Source organism: Eumetopias jubatus, unplaced genomic scaffold (assembly GCF_037043125.1).
Source record: "Eumetopias jubatus isolate StellerSeaLion01/CBP00866 unplaced genomic scaffold, mEumJub1_p1.0 scaffold_3, whole genome shotgun sequence".
Taxonomy (NCBI): domain Eukaryota; kingdom Metazoa; phylum Chordata; class Mammalia; order Carnivora; family Otariidae; genus Eumetopias; species Eumetopias jubatus.
In genome coordinates this window covers 183153378-183169149 of record NW_028274809.1, presented here as the reverse complement: position 1 = coordinate 183169149, position 15772 = coordinate 183153378, and the positions used below count along the sequence as shown (strand labels likewise).

The following is a 15772-nucleotide window of genomic DNA, read 5'->3' as shown; positions in this document are numbered from 1 at the left end:
TTAAATATCTTTTGGTAAGGGGATTTGGAAAACGTATGCCATGTGGAAAGCTACCTGCTGAGGTGAAACAATTGGATTTATAAGCATATTGCAATTTAAAGGAGTTTCCACATTTGCTAGCACATTAGATGTTGTACTTAATTTTCTGGGTTTTTTTTTTTTATAGCTTTACTGAGGTATAATTTGCATACCATAAAATTTGCCCATTGTTAAGTGTATAATTGGTTGATTGTTTAGAGTTCTGCAGCTATCACCTTCCACTCAGATTTTTTTAAACCAGAAATCTTATTTGAAAATATTTTTGGGGTGCCTGGGTGGCTCAGTTGTTAAGTGTCTGCCTTTGGCTCACATCATGATCCCAGGGTCCTGGGATCGAGCCCCGCATCGGGCTCCCTGCTCCTCGGGAAGCCTGCTTCTCCCTCTCCCACTCCCCCTGCTTGTGTTCTCTCTTCTCACTGTGTCTCTCTCTGTCAAATAAATTAATTAAAAAAAAAAGAAAATATTTTTAACATCGAGTTAAATGTGTAAACATTTTTATTTAATTTAGAATATTTCATGTCTAATTTAAGCCGGTATTGCCTATGAGAAAAGCAGAGAATGTAAGTCATTTTAAAGCAGCTTGCAGCTAAGAGCAATAATGTTAAACGTCTTCTATTTTATACACCATAGGCTTATTCTTTCTTTGGAAAACACATCTAAATGAACTAACATTAGCTCAAAGTCACTTTAAATTGTAAACATTTATTAAAATGTAACTGACGAACAATGATAAAATAATTGGTGAAAATATTTTTTCAATTATTCTAGAAGGAAACAAAAGTGTTTTAACTGTTAAACGTAGAGCGAGTAATTTCTTTCTGACACTGTCAGAAATTTAGAAACCAGTTAGCCAAATGGTATTTACTAAATGCATATTGTATACCTATTTCTGTCCAAGATGCTGTGGGGACGTATGTGATTCAGTAGACCGAATTCCTTACTCTCTAGGGGAGTGGTGAGAAATTTCCCTACTTTCTTTTCATTCAGGCCCACTAACCTAAAATGGAAAAAGAAAAGAATTATAGAAACTCTTGATTTATATTTTTTAATAAAATAAGAATCCCATTTGCCTCCTTTTAATATAAAAAGAATTACAAAATTCTTTGATAAGTACAACAAAAAATTCAAAGAATGCTCTGAACTTCCTATAATCGGCTAAAGGAGAGAAGGCAACGGCTGGGGTGGGGTGTAGAGATGACATGAGAGGAAAGGAAGATACAGAGGAAACAAGTAAGGACTCATGGAAAGGAAAACGAGGAAGGAACAGTAAAAGCCATACAGAGAAACACACATCCAGACCCACACACACAAAAAGGGAGAAATACTCTTATGAGGAAAAAAGAGAGAAGATGTCCAAAGAGTAAAACCATCCTTTCATGGCCCGTGTTTCGATCTTGCTGTGAAAGACCCTGAAAGCCATGGTGTGTTTGTGCAACCACAGGTGTTAAGTGAGACACAGGACATTAGGAAACCTGTCCTTCAAGGGAGATGAAACGGAGCTCGGGGCTAGATACGGCGTTTTTGCCAAAGGCTCCCAGTCTAGTTCGGAGAGTTTCCAATCTACGCGGGGAGATAGAACGGATGATGACTCATAAAACAGAGCAGGGTGTGCAGTAATCAGAGCCAAGGAGTCTTTCTGGGGCAGGACAGAATTGAGAAGGAGGGTGCGACGTGCGGAGTAATAGCTGGGAGGGTTGGGAAGGTACACAGATACTCTGCTCTTTCCCTCATCAGTTTCTGCTCATGCAAGGAAAAAAAGTGTATGACTAAGGGAAAGATACTAATCTGAACTAACCAAATTCACATTTTGTTTGTGACTGAACAGTTTTAAGGCTCTATCTGGTGTTGGTCATTAGTGTGGGGTTTACTGTGACCCAAGTGAAACCACATTTATGCTAACTGTTCATACCTTTATTTACAAAGTTAGCCCTGAATGCTGGTAAGCATATCACCACCTTGGCTGTGAGTGACCGCAGGTAACTTCTAAACCCTTCTTGAGTCTCAGTGTCTTAAGCTGTAAACTGAAAGGATTTAACTGGAAGATTTCTGAGATTTTATCCAACTAAAAGAATTATATTTTTAATTGGAATTGAGCAAACTAATATCCTGAGAATATAAATCAGAATAGAAATACTTTGATTAAAATATCCCTAAGAGCGTGTTATAAATTAAGGACGAAGCAAACAACTTTAGAAAACATCAGATTTAACCTACGTATACAATTTCTTATCTTCTAATACTGAACCATTTGCCACTAAAACTATGTGAAATAGGATGTATCAGCACTAGAATTGTATTGCCTTAGTTTAAATGTTTAGAAATCTGAGATTTGTTGCTAATCAGATCAACCTTGAAGTCCTCATTGGCAGACTCTCAGCTTTTTAACGAATTTGACTTTTTAAAGTCAAAATTATGGCCTATTGTTCTAAAAATATTGTGAACAAGGAAATAAAGGGGGAAATGTAATAACTGAGCATCTCAAAAGTAGAGTTGTGTCCCTTCAGTTTTCATTTTCACTAGAAATCGCTCGGTTCTGATTTTAGTATTCCTACTTACAAATAAAGGGGGGAAAGGCTGTGGGTGGTGGGATGCTTGGGTGTGGGAGGGTACATTGTTGTCTATTAGTGGAATCAACCCTTTCAGCAGACAAAGACAACAACCAAATCTTTAGATGGTTTATTTGATCTGCGTGAAAGAGTGGCAGTGGGATTGCTGGCACTTGAATAAGCGGAAACAATATTTTTGGCTAGAGAGACTTCTGAGTTCTCTCAGGGAGCCTTCTAGAAGGCCATCTGGCCCAAACAGTATTTCTTTTGTAAAGCCCTGCATTTGGAAACACAAATGAAAGGTGTATGAGCAGCAATCAGATACCTATGAAAATAATTTGCTTTCAATACTTGGGGGGATGGTTATTATTCTTTGTAATTCCCTAGATGAAAAGACTTACATGAGGGAAAAAAGCTCCTCTTTCTTTATTAAGATATAAATTCCCAGTTTATATTCCAGTAGAGGATTTGCTTATTAATGTCAACTTATTAATTTGCTCTATGGTTTTCTCACGAGTGAAATTAGAATGTTTCAGGGATATTTACAGTTGTTATGTCAAGGTGTGACCTTGTTTTTGACCTTTATAATTGTTAATTGAACCTAGATTTTAAAGATGAACATTTCCCGTTCCTTGGTTTTTAGCTAGCTTGTGAAGCTCTAACAAATGAAAAATATTGAAAAAGTTAAACGAAATCATTCCAAAACCAAATTAGAATGATATGACTAAAACTGAAAATGAAGCAAAGCTGTATTTATAGTCAGATACTGCAGAAAACAGGAATATACTTTGCTATTCTTTCACATTTTTCGTTAGAGTCTCCACACAGAAAGAAATGCTAAATTCTTATATTAAGATATCTTAGGATTACCGATCAATCATTTCCTTTAGCTGTCATTTTTGCCCAAGAAGAAATGAATACAAAAAGAGCAAAAATGAGCACTGAGTTTGTAATAGAGACTTGAAAAAATATACTGTATCATAATACATGAATGTATATATATTGCATAAATATTTATATGTACTTATATGTAAGTTATAGTTTCCATTGATATATACATAGTAATATTAACTAAATATTTGCTTGAGATGTTTTTATTTCAGTTACCCAATTTTCGTACTCTACACAATTTTAAGTTGATAAAAAGAACTGTAAAAAATCCCATTTTTAAGAAGCAATAATAAATTCAGTTCTGAATGGAGAATTTTCAAATAGTGGCATTACCACTGTTATGGAAAAGATGATAAATAAAATTAACCTTGAAGAAAATCTTCTATAGGTTTAAAATAAATCACATGGGAAGTGATTTATCCTGGCTAAAGTTTCTACCAAATAATTTGAAGCTACAATTACTAATGACATACAGGTTGTATCTCAAAATATATTTTTCTGGAAGGACTGGAGAAAAACTCAAGTTTGATGAATATTGCGGGTATATATCTCACAACGGATGTCGGCTAAGTTTGACATATTTTAGCTTATGGGAATTAAAATAGGAGCATAGAGTATGGGAAATGTTTAAGCTTTTTCCAACAGATTTTAATAAGAGAAGATGACTTTGAGTCCCTAGTGTCAATCTATAGCCTAATTCTTACTAGAGGGGACTATTGTGCCAGGAAAAATGCTTTTGCCTGTAAATATCTATAGTTTCCTGAAACAAAGCAGTCACAAGCATCACTATCCGCCAAACAGTGACAGATTATATGAGCAGATTATTATTTCTTAACGTAAAGTATTTCTCACCTGACATTAGACTAAGGGGCATCAGACTTTATTTCCTAAGAATCTCTAATTAAAATGAAACAACAAAAAATTCTGTGACACCAAAGACAGTTCTCCAATAATTTATCTACTTTGTAATCTAAGTATTCCCACAAATTTAATTATTTGGAAGGAACAGAAAAAAGGGTACAACTTTTATTTTTGATAATTATTTTTATTACAATATTGTTATTATTATTACTATACAACAGTACTAATTATTATCACTATAGAAAACACAAAGCACCCAGCATTACCTGCGAACTTCAGCTATACCTCTGGTCTTAGGGCAGAATATAATTTAGGATGGGAGCAGAAGTAGGGAAAAGCAAAATATATAATTTTGCCTTCTTGGGTCATTTCTACTTAAAAACATTACTTGAATGAAATTTTCATCAGAGGGGAAAAAAGGTCTTTTGGAAATCTGTAACTGTCTCACTAGGACACAGACTATCAGTTTACCATCCTTGACAGAGTCACCTGTGCTTTGGACAAAGTATCCGAGGGTGTATGTTTTCATCAGCGATTCACATTCGAAATAAAACAGATTAGATGTTTGTTGGAAGCAATACTTTATACAATTGAGCAACCTATTTATACTAAATCTTTACAAACAGAACACACATTATTTAAACCCCAAGACCCTTCAAGACCCAGAGTCACCTACCTGCAGACCCAATTTTTGTGACCAGCCAATTTATAGGGAGAGTGAAAGAAACATGCGAACTGGATAAAATAACCATATGTCCCCACTGGAAGCCCCATTACTTGAATCATTTAAACCTTGCTGGACAAAGCACCAGGAGAATTTGCTGTAGGAAACAAACCTACGCCAATGGGGCAGGGAGGAAATGACCTAATGGTGAGTCTCCCTTCTGCTCTAATTTCTGTGGTTCTGTGTTAAGAAAAGCTGTCCTACCACACTGTTGTGAAAGCTTACGCCCCACCAAAACAGCATTTCTTATTAAAAAAAAAAAAAAAAAAAGCCAGTTCAGAATTTAACATTTAAGTTGCCATCATCAAAAGGCAAGGACACTTTGGGACAGTTTTGTTCGGGAACACTTTTAAGATACAATGGAAAAGTATTTTTTCCTTTGTTCAAGAACTGAAAATGCCAGCAAAAGAGTGTGTTTCTAGTTTGAGTTTTGTTTGCTGGCTCCCCGAAATTTAGTATGGAGCTGGCTTCCATGCACCTGGCCGCTTACAGTGCTAAGTGGCATCCTTTGATGTTATTCAGTGTGAAACCCAGTGTAGGCGGTTAACAGAGGCAGTGTTGGCCCAGACTGGAACTCTGCTTGGGCTGCCATTTTGATGGCCCATATTCTGCCTCAGTTTATTATTTCAGTAGGAAGTATTTATCAGTGGACGTAGGGCACACACAGAGAGGTAGAGAACATTTAGTGTGTGTAGGGGCACAGGGGCGACAGGGGCCTGGATGGAGTTCTTTGCACGTATGAATGAAAAAGTACATGGCCCTCTGTCTCTGTAAATATTTATGTGCATTCATGGAGGCGCTGGGTTTTGGAGTCAAGATATAGAAATGGACATTAAAACTGTGATTTTCAAAACATATTTCTATAAACTGCAGTGTTTTTCTGATAGCCACTCCTGATTTGAAATGAAAGAATGCTATTTATCCTGAAATTGGTGTAAGTCCAAATGGGAGGTTTCCAACGTCACATATTTTGCCTTTTGAAGTGCCAGTTTGTGTAAAGATGAGCCTGTGAGTGTGTGAGGGTGAGCAAGAATACAAGGTCGGAGCTGAAGGCAGGTGTCCGTAATGACAGGGAGGGAGTGACCCACTTAATACTGCTACCCACATTCCCAAGTCCTGGGATTTTCAGGTGTTTTTACTGCCGGTGAAAAGTGCAAGTGATACTTCTCACATTGATGTCACCAGTTCACCACTGACGCCAGTTTTGTCTCCCCCACCCCACCCCCCCACCCCCACCCCCGCCGTAAGGGGCTGTTTTTAGAACCTTGGTAATGTTTCAGCATTCTTTCTTCCCCAAGTACTTTTGCATCGCAGGTACTAAAACTTCACTCCTTATGTAGGTAACAAGGCTGAGTTTAGATAGTACCTCTAGGATGGATTTATAAATGCAACTTTCCCCCCATTCTCTTACAAAGAGGCAAACGGTATTACTGCAAATAACCTTTAAGATAATTAACTGACAATGCTGCAACTAGCATAAAATCTTCCTTCAGGCGACACCTAATTTAAGTGTTACTGGCACAAAGTGGAGACAGATTGCGCATCACCACTGCAATATTTACATAGCAGAAACCCACAGAGCAGGAAACGCGAGGCTCAATGATGCACTAAATTAGGAACAACCGTACTCCACTGTTAATTTGCTCTCCATTCTATCTAGATCTCAGGTCCAGAAATTGGTACAAACACATACAAAACCTCCCACTCTTAAATGACTAAACCGGAGGAGCTTTTTGTACATTTTTGCCCCAAAATTAAAATAACTTGAAAATTTATTTCCTCTCTCCACAAGAACCATTTGATCAAACTGTGTTTATTTCATCACAACTTGCTCTCACTTTGATCTAAAATTATTTTCATATGAATGCTGCATCGGAGTCTATAGAGAAAAACTAAACAGATTTCTATTTTCTCAAAGGCTTGCCAATATAGTTTATGAAAAGAATAACCTCTAGAGAGACTTGAGGGCCAGGTAGTGAAATATTCAGAAACATGGAAAGGCAAATTTACCTTAAGCGAATTTCTCCCTGATGAATGCTGTCCCCTCCCACCTCCCCCCTTACAACGCAATGAGTTTTTGAAATGACTCAAATGATATCTAATTTATATTTTTACCCCACAGTATTTTAAACACCAGTTTCACCCAAGGCATTAACAAAACATTTACCTTTCCTAATTGTTGATGTTCTTTAAAGGCAGCGATTAGTTCTTCAGCCCACTTAATTTTTTCAGGGGAAGGAGAAAACTCTTCCTGCACCACGGCAATTTGGTTAGGGTGTATCACCTGCTTACCTACAAGAAGATTAATAACACCGGAAACACGAAACAACAAACAGATGTTCAAACAAAATGTCTCAACCACGAAAGGCTCCTAATGCTTCACAGTCTGTATGTAAAATAACTAATTATTTTAGAACTTTTTAAAAAGAAAGTAACTGCAATCTGGCAGGCTTTTCCAGAATACCACGTAAGAAACACAGAAGAATGGGAGTAATTGTGTTTCTGATCCTATAGAAATGCCACCTTAGTGCAGATAATCTCTCATTTTTAGTTACAGGTGGGTTGACTAGGTTCCTTTGGCTGGAACTTTAAAGGATAATATCTGCAAATTAGAGTGATTATTTTGAGTTAAAGTACAAAAAAATTATATGTTAACTCTTTCAAATTTTTTAAGTTGTCTTTTGCTTATTTTGTACCATTATCCCACCTGCCATGATTTCTTTTAGAAGTGGTCTGTTGTTTTTCATAAAGCTTACAGATGCAGACGTTATAACCATATTAATATCAAATAGTGGCTTACAATAATATAATACATTTAATTTTCTTTCTTTTAGACAAATATAGCGTGTCATTTCTAACCACTATCAGAAAACTGGATTTCGATGAAAAAATTTTATTCAGTACAGTGGAATAGAAGGCAGATTTGAACACAGTGGTCTCTAGGTTACTCCATTTCAAAATGTTTAAATAAAAAAGTTACTGAAAGTTTCTCTATCTATAAACATAACCAGGCTTTCCCTTTTTTCTTGTAGAATGAAGACTGAATATTTCCCTCTTATGTAGACATTTAGATACCCAGAAGAAAGTTAATCTCTTTAGTAATAGCTTTAAAAAAGCTTTCTGCTTCTTTTCAGAGTTTAAGGATCCTAAGGAAAAACATTACACAAACATAACACTCACAGGCTTCTACGAAATCATGCAGTCATTAAAAGGAACAATTTAACAATCGGGGAAGTGCAAAATTGAATCAGGTCATTAATAAAATGCAACATAATTTAATGTTATAATAATGAGATTGTATTTTATTACATGATAAAATTATGGACATATTTGGTTCTTTAAAAATGAATGTGCACTTAATGATAATTTGCTCTCCTAAATATATTCATCCATCTTTTGAAATAGTTGTTTTAACATTTAGCCAATACAATTTATACCCTTGATGTTTTAAAAAAGATAATTCCTGTTACTGTCATTATTGAATAGAAAAAAAAAACCCCAATATTTGTAAAAAATTTTTTTTAGTATTCCATGGAAAAGAGTTCAAGTGAATAAATATAGCAATATCTTTTCTTCTAGTAGCATAATTAGAACACCTTTACCTTGCTATTATTTCATTCTAATCTGTCAGCATACTAATAAAACATTAAAACCCTGTACAACTAAAGATGCTTTAAATTATTTGAGGAATCGTGCTCACTTCGGCAGCACATACACTAAAATTGAGGAATAATTTCAGCGAATAAATAATACCCGTGATGACAAATGAGAGCTTTTTTCAGCAGTAGGTATTGCAATTATATTTAAGTCATCTAATAGTTGTTACAATATTATTAATAAAGGGTGTCAGTTCTGGTAGTCATTTTGTACTAATTGTTAGACCTGAATTTTATAATTTATGTACATAATTTACACAGATGTGTAAAAAGCCAGATTTCACGGCAACTTCTTGGTACAGACACTATGACTTGAGGAGCAAAACATAAACTATCTAGAAATACTGGGAAACCACTGATGGCCTGCAAGTACCAGTATTTTGGTAGTGAGGCTAATTTTAGGATATGTGTTAAGTTTTAGAAATTTATGAACATCCACACATGAAGTTATCTGTGGCTGATTCTTGTATACCCCAACAATGGAACATGAGACTTCAATGCCATGTGGGAGTGAAGCAAATATTTTATACAGAAGAGCTGTTATTGGCAAGTTACTGAGGGTGCAAAATTGGAAGACATTAAAATTTATGACCATGAAATCCTTTTTACAGTACCACTTGATATATCGTGCTTTAAATCAATACCTGTCAAGTCTTTTAGGTGACTGTATGATGGTGTCATTTTTGTCTTCTACAAAAGACTGCAAAAAAGAAGAAAACCTACGGTGCTTCATATTTATCATCTTTCTTCTCAGCATGCAGGACTGCAGTAACTGTGATGACCAAGTCAGCTGTTGAAGCTTTATTCCAAGATTTAATTTTGGTTTCTTTTTATAAGAATAATTCCTAATGTTAATAGCCACTGATATGGCCAATGCATTGATTTAAAATCAATCCACATGGACTGTGGCCCCATGAAATAATGACTGCAGAAGAGATGTATGGCTAACTTTTAAAAAACTACAACTCATTAAAAAAATGTATAATTTTTAAAAGTAGAGAAAATCCTTATAGCATAGACTGAGTGTTGCTCCTCAGTGTTAGGGGTAACACGATACCTTCATTAGGTATTTAAAACTTTTCAACCACCTGCTTCAGAAAGGGTGTGTATTTCTTCTTCCTTCCTTGCTTTCCTCCCTGCTTGTGCAAAGCCCAAGTTATGGCAATTAAATGACAAATAATTAGGACAAACAGATGACAACTGGGTCTAAAATAATCAAAGCCCTTATTGTTTCAAAATACTACAAATAATCTCGTATCTTATTATCAGACTAATTACCTTTTACTGGTATGTAGCAATATAATTGGGACTACAAAGACCTTCTTTCTAAAAATTGTAAAATGGTTATGAAGTGTAGCTCCCTACTTTACTGACTTGTTCACTTGAATATATAATGGGCACTGTACCCTCTGTGCCTCCCCATTCTCCCCCTGCTTCCATTTTTTTGTGTGTGTGATTTAATACTCCCTGTTGTTGAGAAACAATAGTGCCAAGCCCATAAGCTCCTCATGCTGAGTTGGGCACAGTCTAGAAATTTAAATCTGATTTGAAGTAACTTGTCTTCTGCGATTGAATTAGGGACCAATTTAATTCAGCCCTATTTCTTGGAGAAATTCTCAAACTCCTTTATAAGTTCTGGAGCAAACATTTACCCCAGAGGTAGCTGAGGACACCCAGGTTATACTGAGTGATGGTGACACAGGCCCGCATCAATTCAGTGTTTTCAATTTTTTTTTTATTGAATTAATGCCCATTTCACAGCAACATCTGGCTGCTTGGCAGCCAATGCCACACATTTTAGACCAACAACATCGAGGTCTATTAGATAGATTTCATGGAGTGTCTCTCCAACTTTTCCATTTGGGCTATGTCCTAACTGGTCATTGGAAAGAGGCAGGTGTAACAGGCCACAGGAACAAGGGCAACCTCAGGGCCAGGAGAGAGGGACTCTTTCGTTCTTAGTCACTACTAAATGTAGGGAGGATTCATTTATTAATAGTTCAGGTGATTGGAAAATATTTCTCTATAAGAGATCACATTTATTTATTAAACAAATTTGGGGAAGCACATTTTGTTTTAACTCTTCATGTTAAAAACACAAAAACAAATGTTAGAACTTTATTTAAGTCTAATATAACACTAAAATTGTTTCTTAACTTGTTTAATTTTATTTGGGGTTAAACCACCGTCCATTAAGATATGTTTTACATTTAAGGTTCACTTTATGAAATATTTCTTTCAGTAATCCCTAACTGGACACATTTCAAAAATGTTTACAAAAGGGATAGCAAGGATGTTTGTCCCTTTTCCTTATTATTTGAGTTCATTTATGATCATGATATTCTTAGAACTTGCAGCAGAAGAATAAATAAGAATAAAAGAGCTTATGGTGTTTCTTATCCATGGTTGTGTACATGAGTGTATGAGTACACACAACTGCTGACGTGTGTTTGTGTGTAGAATCCTATTGTGGTTTTGAAAAAAATGGATTTCTGTTGCAAAAACACAATTTTTGGTTGCTACCTGGACTCCTGGGGATCTGAGTGATCAGACACACCAATCAACAGATATCTGCCTGCGCTCCAGGACTGGATTGCGGGGGGACCTGCAGCTCTTAGTGCCAGCCAAAGCCCGTAGGTGTCGCCAGGTGCATAGACACTTACTGGGAGGTGGGAGAGAAATAAGGAGCTTGAAGTGGGAGAAGAATAAAAAACTAGTTATGAGTAAAAAAAAAAAAAAAAAAAAAAGAAGATATCACCGAAGTTCTTTTCAGAAATGAATGAATATTTTGAATGTATGAGGACATTTTTCTTCTCCCCATCAACCCAAATTCTTATGGCAATTCACTCAAAAACACTTCTATAATAGCCTCATCCCTCCTCTAGGGTTAGCAAAAACAAAATACTTAGGAGGACAGGAAAAAAAAATGGCAACTAATGTAAAGAGGAAATAAAATGAGGGCTTCATTGTTTAAGTTGCCCAGCCAAAGGAAAACACAACAGTTTGTTCCGTAGGTTCTTGCCCTCGATGGCTTTTTCACATTTCAAATAGTGGAATAAGTATAGCAGATATGTGGCTACATTAGAAACACTAATTTCTGGTTATAGTTCTACTTTTCTGGAATGTTTGCTAATTTAGCTACTGCTTTCTAAGATACCATCAAGAATCATACCGGTAAATCCCATTGCAGCTCCTTCCCTTGACTGCTTGAGGAGCCCCTCTCTATCTCGAAAGTCGATGTACACCAGATCTATGGCCTGCAGACCAAAGGCCTTCGCTGTAACGATAATCTTCTGTCGGGCATACAGAATATCTTGGGTTTCTTTACTACTTGTTGCACCTGCAATGGGATGTGGATAGAAAAGGGAGACATGAACTCTGGAAACCAAACCCAGCCACCTATTGTAAAAACTTGGTTTGTAAAGACCTGGGAATTGCTCCCCAGCAAAATGATGATTCTAATATAAACGAAGAGAGGGATATGTGGAGGCAGAGTAAATCTCATATGTGTCTCTTTATCTTGGAAGGCATCTTGCAGTGTCATTGCTTGTGTGTGGATTAAGAAAAGACCCCTCCTGCATCTCAGGAGATACAACCACAAACGATTTGCTAGGTCACAAATTAACTTCTGGTATATTTTTTCCTTCTTGCCATTGCTTGGAAAGTATCAGTTCAAAGCACCACCAAAGGTGGCCGAGCAGCTGTGCAAGGAAATGGTTAACTTCTCTCACTGAGCACAGACATTCGCGTGCTGTGGATGCAATGCCCTTCCATAACTAAGGTTCTGAGCCAAACAGTGCAGCTTCAGGGTTTGGATGAAGAACTTGGGGAAACGGAAGGGCACTCATTTTGAAAGAGGCAGAAAGTGTCCACTGAACTGTCGGAAACACAAAAGTCTCTTGGAAAGACTGGTATTAAAATAAGTTCCTTTTCTTTCCCCGTAGAGGCGGGTGTGTGGGGGGTATTGCTGTTTGTATTTGGACCGTGACACTGCTCAGGGAGAGCTCCAGGCTTCAGGCCTCTGGGACTGTGGTTCTGCAAATGTTCTGTGGCCTTGGCCTCTTTTCTAGGTGTGCCCAGAGTTACGAGTTAAGACCGGAGGCAGAGTGCCCAAGGGATGGGGAAAATCAGTGGAAACAAGCATACTATCTCAATAAATATTTAATAAGAAGAGTTCTAAAATGTATTTTAGGGGGAATTTAAGATCTGTTTAAAATAATATTTGGATACAACATTTAATGTAGAAAATGGTTCATTAAAACAAATGTGAAATTGCCTTAAATTTGTGTTAGAAGCCTAGATAGCCCTCAGACTGATGTGAAAACATAAGCAACGGAGAGGTTGTTCACATATTATAGTCACTACGAACAAAGTAGGTATCATATATTCCCAAACACATCTGAGGTTGCAACAGGCTTTTTATTATTTTATAAATGAAGAGAAGTAATAATATAGTGTTCTGGAAGCAGGACAGCTCTGAGGTGCCCTAAATTATCAGAAAGTATTGTCCATTCAGCTGAAAAACCATTGTCATGGTTGGCAAATATATATTGTCATGTAAATGTCCATTCAGGAAGGGGCAAAGATAAAATACACACACACACACACACACACACACACACACATACAGATAGATACATGCACACACAGAGATTGAAAAAGAGAGAAATTTGTTTGATACCTATGCTGGCTCGAAAGTCTTCTCCTCCAAAAATGACTGCATCTAGAAAAAGACCCACTTGAGGTCCGGTCTTTAGTGCTTCTTCACACACGGCCTGTAAAAGAGCAGAACAGAACCAGATCTCATAGAAACGCACAATTTAGAGAGGAGCAGCATGGTGGATTTCAGTAACAGAAAGATCCAACTCTTAACAGTTTGCTGAAAGCAAACTGGCAGTCCTAAAAATGCAGCCTAAATTTACCCCTTTTGAAAGGCTTTTAATATTGTCCAAGATAAATATGTTGTATAGATTTGCTTTGCTTAATGGATTACATTAATATAGTTACAAATATATATTAATATAGTTATAATGTTCGAATCATAGTTCATCTAATTTCTAGAGAAACTTTGAATTAACTCATTTTGATCGTACTGTAAATTACTTCTCTTTTTCCAAAATTTGTTTTTGTTTTAAGAGACTCTCAAACAATAAACATAAAACCACAGGAGAGAAGGAAAGAATTTTTAAATCAAATTAATTGGATTATTTGCATTAGGATCAGGATTTCTTAGTAAATGGTCTCAGGATTAAAGACATACAATACAAAAATCTACAACTCCAGAGGGGCAAATAAAAATGCAACAAGTCATCCAAGATGTATTCATTAGCAACTTCCATATTTCTATGTGAAAATAAAGATTAATAACATTTGTCCTAGATGTAACTGAATCTACCAAGGTGGAGATTCAGCATGCTAATGTATGTGGATGGGGAAGACCTGAGAATCGGGAGAGGACATTGATTAATTTCAGGGGTTGTAAATGCTTCTACTTACAATATGGAATAAAATGGTGCAGTGGAGTTTAGAATTCAATCATCGTATGAATCTAGTCACATCTAAGGGATATGCTTTGATTGTATCTCAGAATTGTGGGGCAGGCTGGAAGAATTTGTGGTTAGTGGGGTAAACGCGCTGATCATGAGGCTTGAAGCAGCTCCCCAAACATATGCACTCTGCCCCTCCTGCATGGTCCAGTAGGTCTCAAAGTTTCCTCTCGGAGCGCTTACTCACGTATTATCTCTCTGGGCAGTTTCCAACTATCTCTTTTCTTTGTTTTTAGGGATTTCTTCCCTCCTGCCTTCTGAGACAGGGTGCTACAATGATGTTCATGAGTCAGGTGAAATGTGAGGCATATTTTGGAAAACAGTTTAAATGATCAGTGATAAAGGGGAAAAAACAAGCTAGCCATGAAATCGTTAAGGCAAATTGTTGCATGTAACCATACAATGCTGGCAAACACTTGGTTCAGCTAATCTTCCTGAATGCATATCAGGAAATACTTTATGTTCTAATGTGGCAAATTGAAATAATATACTACAAATTATTGATGTATCCTAACCTACAAGTAGCAGTCTTACATACTAGACATGATGGATAATGTTGCTAAAAAGAGGCCAGCAAATTTTTCAATAAAAGGCAATTGTTACAAAAGAATAATTGAAAGTTAATTCATAAGGGCAACAAAATAAATTTTCATGTAGATTTCATCTACAAATATAATAATTCAAAACATGTTTACATGTGATTACTTAATTGAAATAGGAATATATAAATATTTCGCTTAAATATTTAGGATTGGGAAGTTCTTTGCTATTTAGCCAATTTCTTTTGTTTTCTAAGATGCTCACAGCCTGGTTTTGGATTATTATAGAGAACAAATGGTGCTCAAGGTTTACTTTGCCTATAAATCTTTCTAGAAAAATATTTTTAAGTAGATGTCAAAATTGAGAACAAAAGTTCCCTTAGGTAATAAATAAAATACTAACTTATTAGTCACATTATGTTCTCTTACCTTAAAATTGAGCAAACCCATTGCAGTTTCCACAAAAGGGATTAAATTCATAGGTTGTTCAAGTTTTCGGCCTTTTAAGTAGAAGGAAAATTTGTCTGAAAACTAAAATCAAAAGTGTCATAGGTGATTAGTAGGGGAAAAAATGTACAATCACCGAAATGTAGACGTAGAAGTAGTATTTAAGTCTTTGGCCTGAGGAAGTAATATCCCAGCCTATTTCGTACACAAAAAAGAATGAAAACAAAACAAAAATAGGAGGAAAGACCAAAGAAAATAGGTAACAAAGTTCCCACCAAACTACATAGTAAAACCCCAAGCATTATAATTTTTTTTTTTCCCCTAAAGGAGCAATTTGAGGCCTAGGAGTTAGAAGTGGAAAGAGAGATTCTGGAGTTTAAATGCTTTCCTTGAAAACATATTTACGTAAGACCTCTAGCCTTCACTTCGTTAAATGCAAATGGTAGGCCCCCAAAACAGTGAAGTCTTGCTCTACCTGCCATTCTGTTTTTGTTTTGGACCAGGCACTGACATCAGTGGCACT

The 15772-nt window shown here is 36.3% G+C and overlaps 1 protein-coding gene across 6 annotated transcripts in view; it reads right to left on the bottom strand.

The window, feature by feature from the left end:
- CLYBL (citramalyl-CoA lyase) overlaps window positions 1-15772 on the bottom strand; it is a 253009-nt gene that overhangs the window by 19949 nt on the left and 217288 nt on the right. For 5 of the 6 annotated variants that reach the window (XM_088021888.1, XM_028112045.2, XM_088021886.1 and 2 more), the window contains exons 4-7: window positions 15232-15333; window positions 13399-13492; window positions 11890-12057; window positions 7229-7353 (exon numbers count right to left, since the gene is read on the bottom strand). In XM_088021888.1, the coding sequence (XP_087878014.1) occupies window positions 7229-7353; window positions 11890-12057; window positions 13399-13492; window positions 15232-15333 (489 nt within the window). Of the gene's footprint in view, window positions 1-7228; window positions 7354-11209; window positions 11380-11889; window positions 12058-13398; window positions 13493-15231; window positions 15334-15772 lie in introns of those variants that run through there. The other variant, XM_088021887.1, reaches the window with a different exon arrangement.